The sequence below is a fragment of the Zingiber officinale genome, chromosome 10B (assembly GCF_018446385.1).
Source record: "Zingiber officinale cultivar Zhangliang chromosome 10B, Zo_v1.1, whole genome shotgun sequence".
NCBI lineage: Eukaryota > Viridiplantae > Streptophyta > Magnoliopsida > Zingiberales > Zingiberaceae > Zingiber > Zingiber officinale.
The window spans coordinates 88930788-88949354 of NC_056005.1; the positions used below are offsets into that span (position 1 = coordinate 88930788).

General features: G+C 35.9%; 1 protein-coding gene across 4 annotated transcripts in view; it reads right to left on the bottom strand.

Moving 5' to 3' along the window:
• Nucleotides 1–18567, bottom strand: part of LOC122028761 (rab3 GTPase-activating protein catalytic subunit-like) — a 60832-nt gene that overhangs the window by 24221 nt on the left and 18044 nt on the right. For all 4 annotated transcript variants that reach the window (XM_042587637.1, XM_042587636.1, XM_042587638.1 and 1 more), the window contains 7 exons: nt 12319–12445; nt 9766–9875; nt 9573–9662; nt 7796–7918; nt 7482–7615; nt 4553–4633; nt 4423–4472 (listed from right to left, as the gene is read on the bottom strand). In XM_042587637.1, the coding sequence (XP_042443571.1) occupies nt 4423–4472; nt 4553–4633; nt 7482–7615; nt 7796–7918; nt 9573–9662; nt 9766–9875; nt 12319–12445 (715 nt within the window). The remainder of the gene's footprint in view (nt 1–4422; nt 4473–4552; nt 4634–7481; nt 7616–7795; nt 7919–9572; nt 9663–9765; nt 9876–12318; nt 12446–18567) is intronic.

Below are 18567 nucleotides of genomic sequence, written 5' to 3' on the forward strand. Positions count from 1 at the left end.
AGTAACAAAAGATGGTGTATGTGTGACCTAGACAAATGCCCTTCTTAAAGTCACTCATCTACTAGGTTGGCATGGAAAGCATAAGATGGTAATGTAAGGTCAAAGAAAAGAGAAATGTTACTAGACTTATGCTCAAAAGCTCTTAAATCTAGAATCTAGGTGTTCTCCACGAACAAGGCTGCTAGAGACTGAGCTAATTAATGCATTTTGAGTAGCTTGCAACTGAAGAAAGGATTTACAGTCCTCGATACACCAACAGTGTGTTTGGTATTGAAAGGCTTACTACCAAGAAGGCCAACATGAGCATTTTGCTTAGTCATATCATGATGCAGAGACTGAAGAGATCCATACTGATTTTTTTTTTCTCATTTTTGGAATAAGTGTACAATCTGAAAGCAACTAACCGAAGCACAGATTGGAAGGATCAAATCACAGATCACAAAATTGATATGAAAATTGCAGATTTCATCAGCGCTGTAAACCGATGTCTGGAAATCTGCTATCAAAGAAGCAGTTGAAGGGGCATCTGGAAGAAGAACGTAGGTGAAGGCTGAAAAAGAAACCAATCTGGGTAGATCTGCACTTCAGCAGTACGGTGAACCCAGATCCAGAGAAATCAACTAGAAGCAAACCTGTCAGCAGAAAAAACAAAGTGGAGCTAATATCTGATCAGAAAGTGGATAAGCAGTGGAGAAACTGGAAAACTCTAAGAAGTATACTGTATTCTGGAAGAAGTCAAATCAAAGAAAGAAATTGGAAAACTGGAATGCTTAGGTAAGCTGTTCTGAAGGACAGGAAGAAATATGTTCTGAAAAATCAGAAGAAAAAATCAGATCAATTCTGAATAGGCCAAAAACATAAAACCATAAGCGGTGTTGCTGACAGTAGGTCATCTTCCCTATTGTGAGCATCCAGATTCAACAGAGACCAGAAAACCTGCACATGTTGATACTGAAAAATGTAGGAGTACAAGCATTAGGTAAAATATACCGTCTCTAATACGACATGGATAAGATGATATCAAAGTTGAAAATAATAGCTAAGAGTGTATTCGGTGAGTCAAAGGAACACACCACTAAGTAAGGAATTTTGGTGATGGAATGCGAAAGTATAAGAAAAAGTGAAGGAAAAACGAACAGCTTAGAAGAAATTATTATAAGAATGAGGAAAACTTAAAAAAAATATATAATAGTCAAGAAAGATACTAAGAAAGTAGTACTTGAAGTAACGAATGAACTTTTGAACAATTATATCAAAAATTGGATACAAAAGCAGAGAGAGAAAGAGACATTTATAGAATAACTAAAGTGAGAGAAAGGAAGACAAAATCTTATCCAAATAAAATATATTAAAGATGAATGCAATAGGGTACTACTAGTAAACGATGGAGAAATGAAAGAGCAGTGGAATAAATATTTTTATCAACTTTTAATAAAGGTTTATGTGACCAACTTAACTTAGGTAATTTAATTAGATCAAATGAGTATAGAAATTTAAATTTTTATCATCGAATTCAAACTTTAGAAGTAGAACAAGTTTTAAATGGAATGCACACAGTTGGACCAAATGATATTCTGATAGAGATATGGAAGTGTCTAGGAAAATAAGGTATTAAATGACTTACAAAATTATTTAACATGATATTGAAAATTTTAAAAAAAAAATGCATGATCAATAAAGGGTAAGTGCTCTAGTTACCTTATATAAGAACAACAGAGACGTACAAAATTATACAAACTATAAAATATTAAACTAATGAGTCATACCATGAAATTTTGGAAAAGAGTAATAGAAAAAAGATTAAGGAAACCACGGTTACCAAAAATTAATTTGGGTTCATGCCTGGAAGGTCAACAATAGAAATTATACATCTTTTTAGAAAAATATCAGAATCAAAAACAAGATCTATACATGATTTTCATTGACTTAAAAAAGCTTATGATAGAGTCCCGAGAGAAATTATATAGAGAATTCTAGAAAGAGAGGTGTTAGCATAACATATATTAAACTAATTAAAGATATGTATGAGGATGTAATGACCAGAATGAAAACTTCAAACAGAGTAACTTAAACATTTCCAATGAAAATAGGGTTACATCAAGGATCAACTCCAAGTCCCTATCTTTTTACACTAATTATGGAAAAACTCACTTCACGCATTTAAGACACAGTACCGTGGTACATGTTATTTACATATAATATTATTTTGGTAGATGAAATACGTGAAAAGTAAATGCTAAACTAGAATCTTGGTGGGAAATACTAAAAAAGAAAGGTTTTAGGCTTGATAAAATAAAGACAATAAATGGAATTTAAGTTTAGCAATATTAGATGTAATGAGATAATTGTTAAAATAGAATATGACGAGTCACCTAGAACTAAGAGCTTTAAATATTTAAAATCATTTTTATAAAACGATGAAGGGATTGAGAGAGATATCTTACGTAGAATATAAGTAGGATGGTTGAAAGAGAACGTCGGATGTTTTATGTGATCATAAAGTGCCTCTATAACTTAAAGGAAAGTTCTATAAAATCTCAGTTAAACCTGTTATGTTATATGAAGTTAAATGTTGGATTATAACTCGAGCACATAAGCAGAAGATGAAAGTTATCGAGATGAGGATGTTAAGGGGGATGTGTGGGCACAAGGATGGACAGAATAAGAAATTAGAGCATTAGAGAGAAACTTGGAGTTGCATCTATTGAGGGAAAACTCTGATAAGCGTTTAAGATGGTACGGGCATGTACTTATGTTCTAGTTAGGCGATGTGAAACTATGACAAACACACACATCAAACGAGGAAGAGGGAGGAAGACCAAAAAAGACTTGATTAACAATAATAAAATAAGATAAAATTTATTTAACTATAAATAATGATACAGTAGGGGATAGAGCTCAATGGCGTAAAAGGATTCATATAGTCGACCCTACTTAGTGGGATAAGGCTTGGTTGTTGTTGTTGTTGGTATTTTTTGTTTCTTGAGAATCTGGAAGAAGACCTCACTACGTGGGAGTAAACATGCAAAGGAACACCATAACCATGCTTCTAGGAGTGGATGTGACAGAACACAAGGATCTCTACAACAAAGCTTTTAAGGCAATGCAAGAAAAGGTTATTTGTGGTCAGGGACACCAAAAGAGGAAGAGTGGAAGACAACAGATCGGACACGAGAAGTTAAGATTCTCTCATGGGAACTAGGAAGGAATAGGGACACATGGCTCTAATACCGTGGTAATTTTCAGGGTAATTGTTATTCTCCTAGATATTTTCTTCTACCTTGATATAGATTGTCATTATTGTTCATTTACATTTATAACCTTCAGATTGGTATATTACAATTTACTCCTCCCCCCCCCCCCCCCCCCCTTCCTTTTTGAGGATAAAAATTATGGTCCTAATACTGAGAGGATATTGTTCCTATTTACTAATTTTACAACTCTGAAGTTGGACTCCAAAAAGAAGGGATCCCATCATAATGAACAATATTGGTTGGTTTTATAAGGTATTAAAGATTCAGTATATCCAGTCCTATTTTCTGATGCAAACAGAAGACTACCATGAGGTAGCCAAGTAATTTTCAATAAGAAGAAAGTGCACATAAAGAATTGGAATGTGCACGTTGGAAATAAATTTTATAAAATTTTGATATTAATTAAAATCGTAGTTTAAAATCTCGAGCCGAGTCAAGGTTTCAATCCCGAAACAAAATGATACAGTTTTGGTATTGTATCTGTAATTTCGGTATTTTTAAAATAAAAAATATATTAACTAAAAAAAATTAATCTAAATATTTAAAAATAAAAATATAACAAATAAAATAATTTTTTTAATATATATATATATATATATATATATATATTAATGAGATTATTTTATAAGGCTTTAATTAAGCATATTTAAATTATCTCAATCATACCTGAGAGTTGATTAATAATAATATTAATTAAAGCCTAAATTAAAAATCACCTATGTTCCACGACAATGGCGGGCCCGCGTGGCCCGCGCGACACATCCGAACTTGTCACCGAGCCTGGGCTATGCATTCGAACTCGTCGTCAGACTCGGACAAAGCGTCTAAACTCATCATCAAGCCCGGGCGATGCGTCGCAGCACGCCAGCACCGGAGGCATACTTGTGTTGGTGCCGGTCCGCGGACGGAACGAGATGTCTCACCCATATCAGGTGAAACGGCTCGAGATTTTAATCCATGATTAAAATTCAAATCATTGTTACGCCCATGGATATGCATTATGGAGCAAAGTGGGTTTGCATAATACACTTATTTTTCTAATTTCACATCAGTTTTTTCTTGGTTAGAAATTATTTAAAGATTATCAACTTGCATCTGAATGCTAAATGCTCAAGAAATGGTTTATGACAACCAATGTAAAAGCAAGACAATAATAATTGCATCTTACCTATCATTTTCTTCTTTCACAGATTCAGATGGATAAGATGGAACATTTACCTGTATTTCGAGTTCAACGGTACTATAATCCACTCTTAACTGACAAAGAATAAAAAAAACCCAGAAAATAGTGGGTAAACCTTTTCATCATTAGTATGGTTCACATTTTCAGTGCTCTCGAAGTCATGGCTTGGGTTCTTCTTCTCAATGCATATTGCAAGCTTGAAAAATATGAAACACAAAAACTGAAATTAGACCATTTTATTAATCAAAAGTTAATCAATATGACTCGTTTATATATTCAATACCAATCAAATAGGAAAGAATACCACTTTTTACAAAATACAATAATCTCAATACACATCGAATCAAAAGAACTCTTACCAAACTAAAATATAATCATTGATCTCCTACCAAATTAAAATATATCAAACTTTTTTACACCAAAAATGAATAATTATCAAATCTTAACTCAAAATTATGACTAAAAAATTAATTCTTTTCCATGTTTGCATAGCAATTTCAAATAGTGTTCAATTCCAGTCAACACTTCAGCCCATTGACCAACACACAAGAACACCCAAGACAATAAGACTTCCTCACTCTACACACACGACAAGGACAATGATTGAAATGACCACATAAAAGATAAAACACATGCAATGAAAAATGTACGATGAAACCATGGCTAGGTTGCTAGTGCATCTCTCGTGGCAGCATCATTCGTGAACATCATTTCACAACACAACATCACTTGTGGAAGTCACTTGGTGACACGACAAAACAACTTCAACTTTTACATGATTCAACATCTGATTCAGTGATGGAACAACTCTGAATTGACCACCCCTTCCAATGTACAAGAAATTGAACTAGTGTTTAAAATTTTAAATAATCAAGCACTACAATGATTATGAGAAATCATTAAAAAAAGACAGCCGGTACACGAAGCTCCCATCAATGCTGCGTTCATGGAAGAGTTTATTGTACGCAGTCTTACTCTGCTTTGCAAGAGGTTATTTCCAAGAGTTGAACTCGTGACCTCCAAGTCACATGACAACAACTCTACCGTTGCACCAAGGCTCCCCTTCTGGATAGTCTACAATAATCATTACTTAATGCAAACTCTCTCCTAGTATCGGCAAGTGTTTCTCATATCAACTTAGTAAAAATCATAATGGGATGTTAAGTGGTAAATAAAGAAACTAATTCATTAGGCAAACATTGGATCATTTAATAGTTATATCAATATTTCCACCTTGATCATGCATTAACATATTGCCGATGTGTGATGGTGATGCTTGACACCACTCTCTACCACATAATGGGAGACTCCAAGGGCTCATGTTCATTGGATGAGTTCAACCACACTCATTGATTAGCATTTAATATATCATAGTGAGATAGTTTTTTGTTGTGAGATGATGTATTTCCTTTCTTGCAGTTGGCAGTTATTATTTTATTATTCATTGCATGTTATATTTTGTTGTTTATGTTTATTATTAATTATAGTATTGCTTGGCTTACTCAATTTTCCCTGATGACTTTCTTCCTTTGCCACTCTAGGCCACAAGTGGAAGCATTTTAGGTTCAAGTGAATTGAGGTCTGATTATTGCTAGGTGGAGACTTTGAGGAAACTTCACAAAGTCTTTCAAGGATTTCGGGCTTTTCAATTTTATGCTATCTATTATTTGTTGTCTTGGAAATTAGAATTCTTTTATATATTCTGATCCTTCATTTATCATTCATTTGTCATAAGTGTAAAATTGTGTTTAATTTTGCAAGTTGGATTTTTTATGGCTTCTCATTGTGAAAAGTTTTAAAAACAATGTCATGTCTATCGCTGCGGAGACTCACATGGGATATGACAGTGGGAGAAATGATTCATTCCCCAGTTGTCTTGTGAAGTTGCTGAATGTAGATCAGAATGCAGATCAGATATATGTGGCAAGCAGAAAATTCCATGTCAAGTTTCCAATTTCATCTGGATTTGTGTTATCTCCTGTGCTGCCAATGGTCGTGTGTTTGAATGGAAGAAGAAAGAAAATTGACCAGAGTAGTAGTGAATATGAACACTGAACACCAATGTCATGCCAATAAGGATTCCCCTTCTATCTCTAGTGACATAATTCGATAAAAAGTGATGTAATAATAACATCACAATTTTTCAATCTCCAGTAGATATATATGCCATTGTGTAGAAACAATGGTCAAGTGGATAGAGGTAGGATTATGCCTTGTAATACGTGGATCCATATATAATTCTTCTAAGAACCACCAAAATATTTCACTAATAAAGCCGGGTTATGAATCTCCAAATTGATAACCTTTAAACCTACTTCTTCACACACTAGACGATGTAACATTTGTTCCTAAAGCCATTTCCGTGTGTTGAGCCCGAACCCACCACAAGGAAGTTTAGATAATACATCTCTCAAACTTGTTAATTACCAATACTACCTGCCATGGCAAGGAAAGAAAACCTGTGTGCAGCTTGAGCTTTTTGTTCCCATCTTTAATACTAGTGGTTTCCGATAGATAAGGCAATTATTCATATGTCGCAGCAATAATTCTCCAAAAGCACAAACTCTAAGTTTGCTAATTGTGTTATTTAGCATAATTTTTTAGAACTCAATTTAGAGTTACGGTAACAGTAGACAGATTTTACCCTTTTTACTGTCCTTTTGTATGCCTAGGAGACACTTCCTCATTGGCATGCTTCATGCCTTGCCACATAGCATCATACATGTAAAGGCCAACTAATAATTAAGTGCATGAGGATAACAGAGGAATGACCATCAAAACTTATGAACCTTCAAATATTGGAGGTTACCTAAAGTTGACTGCGTGCTTTCTTTTCTCCTTTTGAGAATGCATCAAAAAAAAATCTTAAGCATGCTAAAAGATTAATCTTTGATATAATAGGTAGAGCAAAGTGATGGAAGATGTATTTTGAGGTGATAAAAGATATTAAGTATGTAAATCACTATATGCATTCAAAATTATGCAGCAGGAAGATGGAAGTGTACAATTATCAGTCATGTTAATTGTCAAACTAGGAGCCATACCATTTGCAATTTCTGATGTATAAGACAAGTAGACAAGTCAATGGTGGAACCCTTGGGCATATTTGGCAAAGGTTGTGCCTCATCCCAGCACCAGCAAACTTCACGAACAAATTCAATCCAGAGGGATGCTACAGCTAGATTAACAACCAAGTCATTCTTCAGATTAATGTAAATTTTATAAATATATGATTGAATTCAGAATTAAAATGGAAGTCAAAGGTAAATAAAATTTCTTAGTCCAACAAAGTTCACAAATAAAATCACAAATTTTATATTTTAAGAAGAGGCAGATGAGATCAACTATAGATACAAACCACGTATATTACAACCACCGAACCAAAGTGAATGTAGGCAAAACTGAGTAAACAAGGACTCTAGAGGTGCGCCTTTGATTGCACGGCAGTGTTTATTTTCACATTCCAAAGGCAAGCTTCCATCTGGAGGTAGCACAAAAAACCGAATTTATACAATGAAATAAAGAAATAATAATAAAAATCATTTGAGTCTCGTTCACAATAATTAAAGCATGTTAGAGCAAACCTCAATCATCATTTTTTGAAAACAATTAGTGTAGTTATCTTCTCAATTAGGAAAGTCATAATTCCTTTAGAGAAGGTGCAAGTATTAGCACACATGTCTACATGTTAATCCCATATTTAGAACCCAAATAGATGTAATACCTAGTCTTTTAAAATAAATTGCAATTTTTTAAATTAGGGAACCCTTTTGAAATATCACCAATTAAAATTCCCAAAACATTTTTTTTCTCTTCTCACCTCACTAGTTCAACAGCCCCTGTCGTGCAACTCAGCCACTATGCCATTCCCAAGATCCAACCTCCTCTATCTCTCTTGTGCTAACGCTACTCCAATCTCCTCATGAGACTTGGTCAACACTGACAATGTCATCAGTACTCAAGCCAAATGCCACTAACCTTTTTATAGACATTGTCTCCTCCACAAGACCGGAACTAAGCCAATCACCTCCTTCATACAACTTTGCATCCGTAGACAAACAGCTAACAAAGCATACCATTATTACTCTAGAAGACCATTTACAAGGATGTGTACTGGACTTTCATGGCAGTTGGGCAGGTCATTTACACCTTGTGAAGTTCGCTTCTAATAATAATTATCACTCATCAATCCAAACCTTTTGAGGTACTTTATAGGAAAGCTAATAGATCCTCAATGCTAGGAGATAAAGTTGGTGAGTGGCAACTGTTAGGTTTGCAGTAGGCTTAAAGAGATGCATGGTTACTATAGAGGATCAAACAGAGATGTAGAGAGCCGAGTCATTAGCTGGAGACCATTTTTTCATTCACATATCCCCTAATTGCGGAAATTTGGCCTTAAGAGGAAATTAACTCCCAAGTCTATTGGGTCTTTCAAATCTTAGAGCAAGTTGGTCTAGTAGCCTACACACTTGCTTTGTCGTCTTCGCTGGATGGGATTCATGATGCTTTTCATGTGTCCATGCAAAGAAAGTATGTGTCAAACCCAATTAGCAGTTCTGTTTCATCTGATTCAAGTGATGAGGAGCCTCTCGTTCACATTCTGGACCGTAAGGAGCATCATTGACATAACAAGAAATTATAGCCCATGAAGGTTGGCGACAACACCATTCATATCAGAAGGCTGCTTGAGAGCTGGAGGAAAAAATTCAAGCCAAGTACTCATACCTTTTTACTTAAGTTAATTAGCTAAATTTATGAACCAAAATTTATGTAAGAAGTTAAGATGCAATAACCTCTTTTTAAAAATTAAGGGCCAAAATGCAATTTCACTAGGAGATTTGTTTTGTAATATCACAATTAAAATCCTTTTCTGGGGCCCGCATTGATGGGAGCTTCGTGCACCGAACTGTCCTTCATCACAATTAAAATCCTTAAACTATTTTTCTCTTCCCCCTTCCTGATTAATTGCTTCTTCACAAGATAGCAACTACCATGTATCCTAAGATGGCAGCTAATATGTGATTCATGGTAATTTGTTGCAGGATGAGAACATCAAGAAGACAAATATCAGTATAAGATTCTTGACACAAACAAATAAGATAACATAGATGACAGCTTAATTATCTATGAGATACCATCATGAAAAATTTCTTTCAAAACACGATCAACAACTGTTGGGGGAGGTATAGTTGAAGACTTTGAACTACCAGATGCTGGATTTTCGACTGTCTAGCATAAAAGAGAATTAAAAAGTGAGGAAGAATAATCTGTGTATTAAATATACCACTGCAACAAGTACGGGACAGTGTAATAAACATAAAAAATAACCTGAAACAAAGTCTTCCAAAAATTGCGCCTCGTATGATTTCTCTAATGCACTTACTAGAAGATGTAATTGCGATGCAAATCCAACAAACTTTCCTGGAGAATCATGTATCCTAGAAGAAGTATCAAATAATGACTTAATTGACAATAAAATGGGAATAAAATATGTGGATGGTCAATCACTTTGCCCTAAAAAAAGAAATATCGAATAATAAGTTAATTGGCAATAAAACAAGAAAGAATAAATGTGGATGATCAATCATTTCGCATGCCAATTTCACAATGGAGGAAACTAAATTAGGGGAAAAAGATGAATAAAGGGTGTAAAGGAACAAAAAGAAAATTCTTATAAGTATTACATATGATGATGTCTAAAATGAAATCTTTGAGAAGTTTATAACACAAGAAAATACAAAACAACAAACTGAACTCTTTAGATTTCTCTTTTAGTAAATTATAGCAGAGGAAAGAGCAGAAAATAAATAACCTTGGAAGATGACAAATTGGGATAAAAGATTAATCAGTGCATTAAAAAGATTATATTATTCCAGAAAGAAAAATTAAACACCCCAAGCAGAGAGAAAGTACTGTCCCAAATAGGTTTAAGTTATAATGAATAACTTCATTGTTTGATGCTTGGCATTTATTGTAATCATCATCATGCAGTGTGTCCTGATTAATTAGGGCTCAATTATATGAATCTTACCCTTGCATTAAGCTCTATGCAAGGTTATAGCACTAATAATATTGAAATCAATTTTAATATACTAATGATAAATTTTGGTACAAGAGTAATGTTTGAAATCTTGTAATGTACTATTTACTATTTAGATTAATCAGGTCCAACAATGCATCAATAGGCGCACTATACAATTCCGATGGTTTCTCAATGAAATGGAAATGCAAGCACTGTGATACATACTACAAGCTACTCAGAATGCCCACCTATGCCAAGCAAAATATTGCTTGTATCAAGAAGCAAACAGCTGACATCACCTAATGGGATAAAGCTTGGTGGTGGTGGTTGTTATTGTTGAATCAAGAAGCAAACTGCTTCATATCGGGCAGTATGTACTTCCAATGGCTTATCAATCGTGTATTGCCCATATAGCTTATCAAACAAAATATACTGATTTAAAGTTGCTTGCATACTCCCTCAACCTCTATTCTTCTCTATTCCCCCAATTTCTTTTGTAGTCTTGAAAAATAATAATCATGCATGAATGCTATGAAGCTAGAGCAATTAAATCAATAAACATGCAAACATTGTGTTCATGTATTCAACCATGGAAGCTGATAAAATTGTAGACAAATTTTTATTCAACTTAATCAAATAATTATTATACAACCCTATTTATAGGCAATACCACATCTAGAAAATAAAGAAAGACAATTTATCAAATCTCCTTAAAACAATAAGGACTAAACTGGGAATATATATATATATATATATATATATATACACACTTTTGTTAAACTGCGGACAGTCCTCTGCTGACGTCGTCCCCGGCCGTAGTGTTTTTATTTTTTATTTTTTTGTTGATCCTAAGGACTTTCTAGGAGATCAATTAGCTAATTAACGGTTGAAACTGTATAAAAAAGAAGAAATATTCTCATGCGAACAGACACCTAAGGTCATCGAATTACTAGAATGCAACTAAAAGTTTTTGACAAATTAATTGAGAACCAACATAGAAATAATTCTATTTTTTTGGAATGAAACAATCTTAGAGAAGGGATATGAAAAGTAATATCTATATATCTATATATATATATATATTCTATCCTAAGGACTTTCTAGGAGATCAATTAGCTAATTAACGGTTGTAATTATATAAAAAAGCAAAAATATTCTCATGCTAACAGACACCTGAGGTCATCAAATTACTAGAATGCAACTAAAAGCTTTGACGAATTAATTGAGAACCAACATAGAAATAATTCTATTTTTTTGGAATGAAACAATCTTAGAGAAGGGATAATATCTATCTATCTATGTATAGCTTCCTATATCCTAAGGACTTTCTAGGAGATCAATTAGCTAATTAACGGTTGTAACTATATAAAAAAGCAAAAATATTCTCATGCTAACAGACACCTGAGGTCATCAAATTACTAGAATGAAACAATCTTAGAGAAGGGATATGAAAAGTAATTCAAATTTATTTCAGCAACATTCAATGTGTGCCAAAGTGTGACGAGTGTCAGCAATGCACAGCGCCAAAACTGTATTGATACTTCAAGATTGAACAATATTTTTAATCTTATGAGGAGTAAATAGAGGGTAACAATAATTATTTTCTCAATTTTTGAAAGATGAGTGACATACAGGGTGTAGTGTCCATTACCTGATTAATCAAAATTTAACAATATAATTGAATAAATTGATTAATGAGATTGAACTCACTTATTATGATGCTACTAGAATCAAATAAGTGTGCATTCTAAATCTTAGATAGAATGCTTCGAATTCAACCAGCATAGGAATGAGCCAGTACAGTTTGATGTTATCTCAGAAAAATTGCTGAAGTGAACATGCAAACAAAGAAGTCTTACATGTTCGGGGAAATGACAGGATATAGAAGCCACTTTTCTGCATCAAATGAGGATGCATTTTCTAGTTCTGCCATCTCAGGAGAAGTCTCAAATGTCCTACTTGACCAAATTGCGACCAGCTCAAAAGCTGAAACGAACAGGAGGTAATAAGTCATATCATCAAGTGATAAAACTGGGATAAGTGCCATTGTCTCAGAAAAACTGACTAATGCACTGAACCATTAAACCTCAGATTGAAACTGCAAAAAAATGAATAAAATAGATTCGTAACCAACTTCTTTGGGTATGAATCAATTACCAATACAATATATGCTAGGCAAGAAATCCATCTTAATATGAATCATCTTAACATCAAAGAAATCATTAATTGAAGTTGCAACATAAACAAAATTTCTTGGACCAATTTTGCAGAACCACAATGTTCAATGTCAATATTTAAAACTAATTACGATCGCATGAAAAAAACGAGGAGTTATGGTCCACCTGTTTGAAATAATCTAGCTGGCACGCTGCATGCAGAAGTTGTGTTCAGCAGCATTTAATCAGGAAACAGCCTGTTGAATTTCTTAGGCTGATGTGTAAACTGAAGGAGGAAGGAGGCTTGGGATTTCGGGAGTTAACAAGTTGGAACTTAGCTACCTGGCTAAAGTACTTTGGCGGATTGAGGTAAAAGCAGATGCTCTTTGGATCAAATGAGTCCACCACAGGTATCTATATGAGACGTGCAGATGTGTGGTCCGGGGAAGTATCCCCTTCAGATTCACCATTGTTTAAGAGGTTACTACTAATACGGGACCGAATTTTTTAGGATGCGGGCTCAGCATCTGATGCTAGACAAAGACTAGGTGGAGTGGCACAAGCATATAATTTCTTTAGACGTCCCAGTCCAAAGAAGGTATGGACGCGAATGGTGTAGAAAACTTACTTGCAACCTAGTCATGTTGTCACTTGTTGGATGTTGGCCTTGGGGTGTCTTCACACTAAAGACAGGTAGGAGTATTTCGAGGATAAGTCGTGTGCATTTTGCCAACAAGAAACACGGGAGTATCTGTTTTTTGGGTGCCCCCTATTGCTAAGTTATGGAGGAGGGTCTGGCTCGAGCCATACACAAAAGAAGATATCCTCTTTCAGACGGGCTCTAAAGTGTTTGGGAGATGTTATCGTGGGAATAGGGTATTAACGAAGGCTCTGTACTTGGCGGTCTTCGTTAATACACTATGTATGGAGAGTTAGAAATAAATGTATCTTTGAGGGTGAGCAACTACGTGTTGAGAGGATATTCAGGAGTGTGTGTATACATGTATATAGGTCTTTAGGGGTGTTGTAGCGTTTAAAAAAAAACTGGTTCACTTAAACAAACCAAGATTTATGTTATTCTTTAATTCTAAAGGGTTTAAGTAATTAATATATTAATGGGTTAACGAACCCAACCCAATTTGCTAGCAACCCGACCCGGCTTCTTTTAAATACAAGTTTTATCTTTCCTCCCCTCACCCTTAAAGTCGTCAGCCTCCCCACACCCTCATCCAAACCCTAGCAACTTTGGAAGAGATAGAAGAAGAACCTTGTCAAAACGCTTATGGTCGTCTTTCCCTACGTCTCCCGAGTGATCTCCCATACATAAAACACCAAGGCAAGTACTCTATTGTTCATTTTGAATTTATTACACCCTATGAATTTTATTATGATATTTTGATGTATTTTGCACGTTTTAACAAGGTTTTGTTTTTGTTATTTACTGCATCATAAGGATCCTATCATTAGGGGTGTCAAAAATGAACTCAATCCGACGACCTAACCCGAGTTAACCCGAAAAAAATAATGTTCGGGTTGAGTATTTCCGGATTCAAGTTCTAGTTCGGGTCGGAGGGTTTTCGAGTTAAAAATTTTCGAGCCGGGTCGGGTTAGGTTTTAATTGACCTGGGAATTTAGGGCTTAGTGGATTTTTTTTGGGTTAAATCAAATTTTATTTTAAAAATAAAGATTTTTATGTATATTAATACCAATGTTAGTATGATAATGATAGAGTATCAAGATAAAAGTGAAGAATTATATGAAAAATAGCAACAAAAAAAAAAGTCGTTTTGATTCCAATTTTTGGGTTATTCGGGTCGGGTTCAGGTTCAGGATTAGGAGTTTCGGGTTGAATTTGAGTTCCGTTCGGGTTGGGTTTAAAAAAAAATTCCAACTTAACCCGAACTCGACCCCACCCATCCGAATTGATACCCTTACCTATCATGTAGATTTGAAGTTGATTTCCGGATTTGATAGTTTATGGATTTGATTCCCAACCATTATGATGCTTTGATAATGTTTTATCTACTTCTTGACAGGAAATCGGGACGCTGGAATTTTCGGTGGAAGATGGCAGGTCGAAGAGCAGGGAGGAGGAGGATCGGCGGCTGGAGATGCTGGGCAGATTTCGTGAGGGAAGAAGGGGGGCTGGGGTTGCTAGGCAGATTTCGTGAAGGGCTGAAGATGCTGGACAGATTTCGTGAATGAAGAAGGGGGTTGGGATGCTGGGCAGATTTTGTGAGGGGCTGGAGATATTGGGCAGATTTCGTGAGGGATGGAAGGTGGCTGTGCTTGGCAGATTTTGGTGGCTGAGCTGGGCAGATTTCATGAGGAAGGGAGCTGTGCTGAGCAGATTCCGAGGGCTGTGCTGGGCAGATTTCGTGAGGAAGGGGATGCTGAGCAGATTTCGTGAGGAAGGGGATGCTGGGCAGATTTCGTGAGGGAGGAAGGAGGTTGGTCGGTGAGGGAGGAAGAGGGTTGTTGATTTGGGGCTGTTCTGGTGAGAGAGGCTGTAGCGGGCTGTTTGAGTGAGGAAGGAAGGGGTTAGAGTGGGAGTCGCGAGATGAGGTTAAGTGTCCAAAAAGGGATGGACAGGAGAGCACAGGGTAGGGTCCTTAAAACAACAGTTTTTAGTTTTATTTACTTTCCGTGTATTCCGTGAACTTTATTATCATAACTGTTAGTAAGGTGTGATGCACAAAAGTTTAACCGGTTGTTTTAGCATGTTAAGTAAAATATCTTATTCATTTAGTAATGACTTTCTATGCATGAAAAGTGAAAATGTTTTGTTTAATAATGTGATTTGTATGTATTTATGTGATGGATATGAGAATCCGGCTTAAGAAGGATCCGGTGAGCCTTATCAAAACATAAGGATTTGGGAATCTGGCTTAAGAAGGGTTCGGTGAACCTTACCAAAATAGAGGAGTTAGAGAATCCGGCTTAAAAAGGGTCCGGTGAACCTTACCAAAATAGAGAGATTAGGGAATCCGACAGAAGAGTTCGGTGAACCTTACCAACCTAATACTATGATAAACGTTTGGTCAAACGATCAAAGGTTAAAAGTATAAAAGGGCTACACTTGATAATCTGAATTCTTATAATTTACGAATCTTACAAGTAAAATAAAAGATAACGAAGGTTAAAAATTAAATGTTAATTTAGGGTAGTTTAGAGGTTCATGAAACTGAAATCAAAGGATATTCTCCGTTGATATTTAATATGGGAATTTATCAAATATTTCTCTTAAATGTGAATAGATGTTATTTATATAAAGGTTGAACTTACTGTGTCTTTAAACTCACTAGATCCATATGGTGCAGGTAATGAGGAAATGGAAGGACTTGGTGGATGAGCCTTCTTGTACCTGACAGGGCACACCCAAGGGCTTCTTTTATTAGTCTACTTTTCTACTTGTATTAGGATGTTGGTCCTTTAGTCGGAGTTGAGTTATCTGTTTTGATAATCGGTTGAGTTCATCTCACTAGTTAGTTGCACTCTCTGCTCTTTTGAAAATTTTATTTACTATTATGATGTTCAGACTCAAATTTATTTTGGTTTCAAGTTTAACCAGTTTGTAATACATTATCAGTTGGAGTTGTTTTATTTAATTTGAGTTTCTTTAATGTTAGTACTGCGAGGTTCGTGAAATATATATATATATATATATATATATATATATATATATAGAAAGGCTTAGGATGTTTCATTTGGTATAAGAGCGGTTGTTCTTGTAAGGGATGTACCTACTGTCAGGTGTCAAACCCATGAAGCCAAGCCCCAAGTTTGTAACTTTAAAGTTAAATTTTTTTTTTCTTATTTTATTGCTTACACTGAGGAATTTAAGAATTTAACTGATATGCCCTTAAAAAATAATAATAATAATAAGTAAATAAATACATAAATAAATACATGCAGATTATATGCTTGTTTTCAATCATGAACAGAGATGCCACCGAAACAGTACGTGTGGAGGAATAGGAGGAATGGAGAGGGGCATAAGGAGGCACCACCATTGCTTGAGACACCTCCTCCCCCTCCACCCTCTCCACCCCCGGACGCTGGCACTCGTATGCTAGAAGGTATGGCACGATTATTAGGACTAATCACCCATTCGTGGCGGAGGGATGGATTAAATCTTTAGAGGTAATATTCAAGTTTATGGATATGACAGATGTAAACAGGGTGCGTTGCACTACCTATTTGCTGAAGGAGGATGCCTCTTTGTGGTGGAAAGGAGCAAAGAAGCCGGTCGACCTGAATACCTTGACTTGGGAGGGGCTCAAGAAGATATTCTACGAGAAGTACTTCACAACAGATGTGCGGGCACAAATAAAGAGAGAGTTCATGGGCCTTCAACAGGGAAATTTATCCGTTGCTGATTACGTCCAGAAATTCGAAAGGGGTGTCACTTTGTGCCTTTAATCGCCAATGACGCTGAGGAAAAACTGAGACACTTCTTGGACCGATTGCGGCCTACTATTTGTCGCGACGTCCTGATGGCGAACCCAACGGAGTACTCTGCTGCTATTACCAGGGCCTTCCGAGCAGAGCAAGCACTGAAGGATATCGATTTTGAGATGCAGAGAAAGAGGTAGTATCCACCGCAACAGCAGCAGAACAAGAAGTCATTTGTAAGACCGCAAAGAACTCAAGGACAACAGAAATAGCAACCTTTGAAGGGAGATGTCCCGAAATCAAATGACAAACCCTTGTGCAAGGAGTGCAACCGTCATCATTTTGGCAAGTGTATGTGGGGATCAGGTAAGTGCTTCAAATGTGGGGAAGATGGGCACAAAGCTACTGGATGCCCGAAGCTGAGGCAACCCACGACTGGTCAGGTTTTTGCAATGTATACCGAGCAAGCAGAGCCCGATACAACACTTATCACGAATATTTCAGTTAAATTCAGTACTTTATATTACCATATTATTTGGAGTGCTAAGTTCAAATACAAGGATTATCATCAAGGTAAACTCGGATTGATGAGTGATTAGGTTGTATATTCCAAAATTTTAGAATTATTAGAGAGTAAGATTTGGAACTTATAATGTCTTAGGAGCAAATTTTATTGATTTGTATGTACCAAATTAGGCTCACAATTTGAAAGGGGATTTTCAGGAATGTGATATAGTAGGTTAAGAACTTTTGTGTGGGATATGATGGTATTGTTGTCACATGTAGGATAATTATAGCGCGTGTAGCCACTTATACCTTGCTAGATTCTAGAGCTATACACTCGTTCATATCTAAATCCTTTATAAAGCGGTTGGGAATCTTACCAGGGCCGATACAGAAGCCAACTTTGGGTTCCTAATGTTGATTCTCTTTGAGTTGAAGTGTTGACCGAGGCGCATAACTCTCCTTATTCTATACACCTAGGGAGTACCAAGATGTATAAGGACTTGCAACTATTGTACTGGTGGTCAGGTATGAAACGGGATATCGCACATTTTGTAACAGAAAGCCTGACTTGTCAACAAGTGAAGGCGGAACATCGGAAACCAGCCGGGATGCTTAGACCACTTCCTATTCCCAAGTGGAAGTGGGAGAACATTACAATAGATTTTATTGTGGGTTTACCAAAGACAGTAAGAGGCTTCAATGTTATTTGGATAATCGTTGATTGTCTCACTAAGTCAACATATTTTCTACCAATAAAGACGACTTTCACTATAGGGCAGTATGTGGAGTTGTACATTCGAGCACGGAATCCCAGTCTCTATAGTGTCTGACAGAGACCCGAGGTTTACTTCATCCTTCTAGAAGAGTCTACATGCTACTATGGGAACAAAGTTATCGTTCAGTACAGCTTTTCATCCTCAGACAGATGGACAGTCAAACCGGGTGATACGGATTTTATTGGACTTACTACGAGCTTGTGTGATTGACTTCCCGAGGAGTTGGGAACAGAAGTTACCTTTGGTCGAGTTTACCTATAACAACAGTTATCAG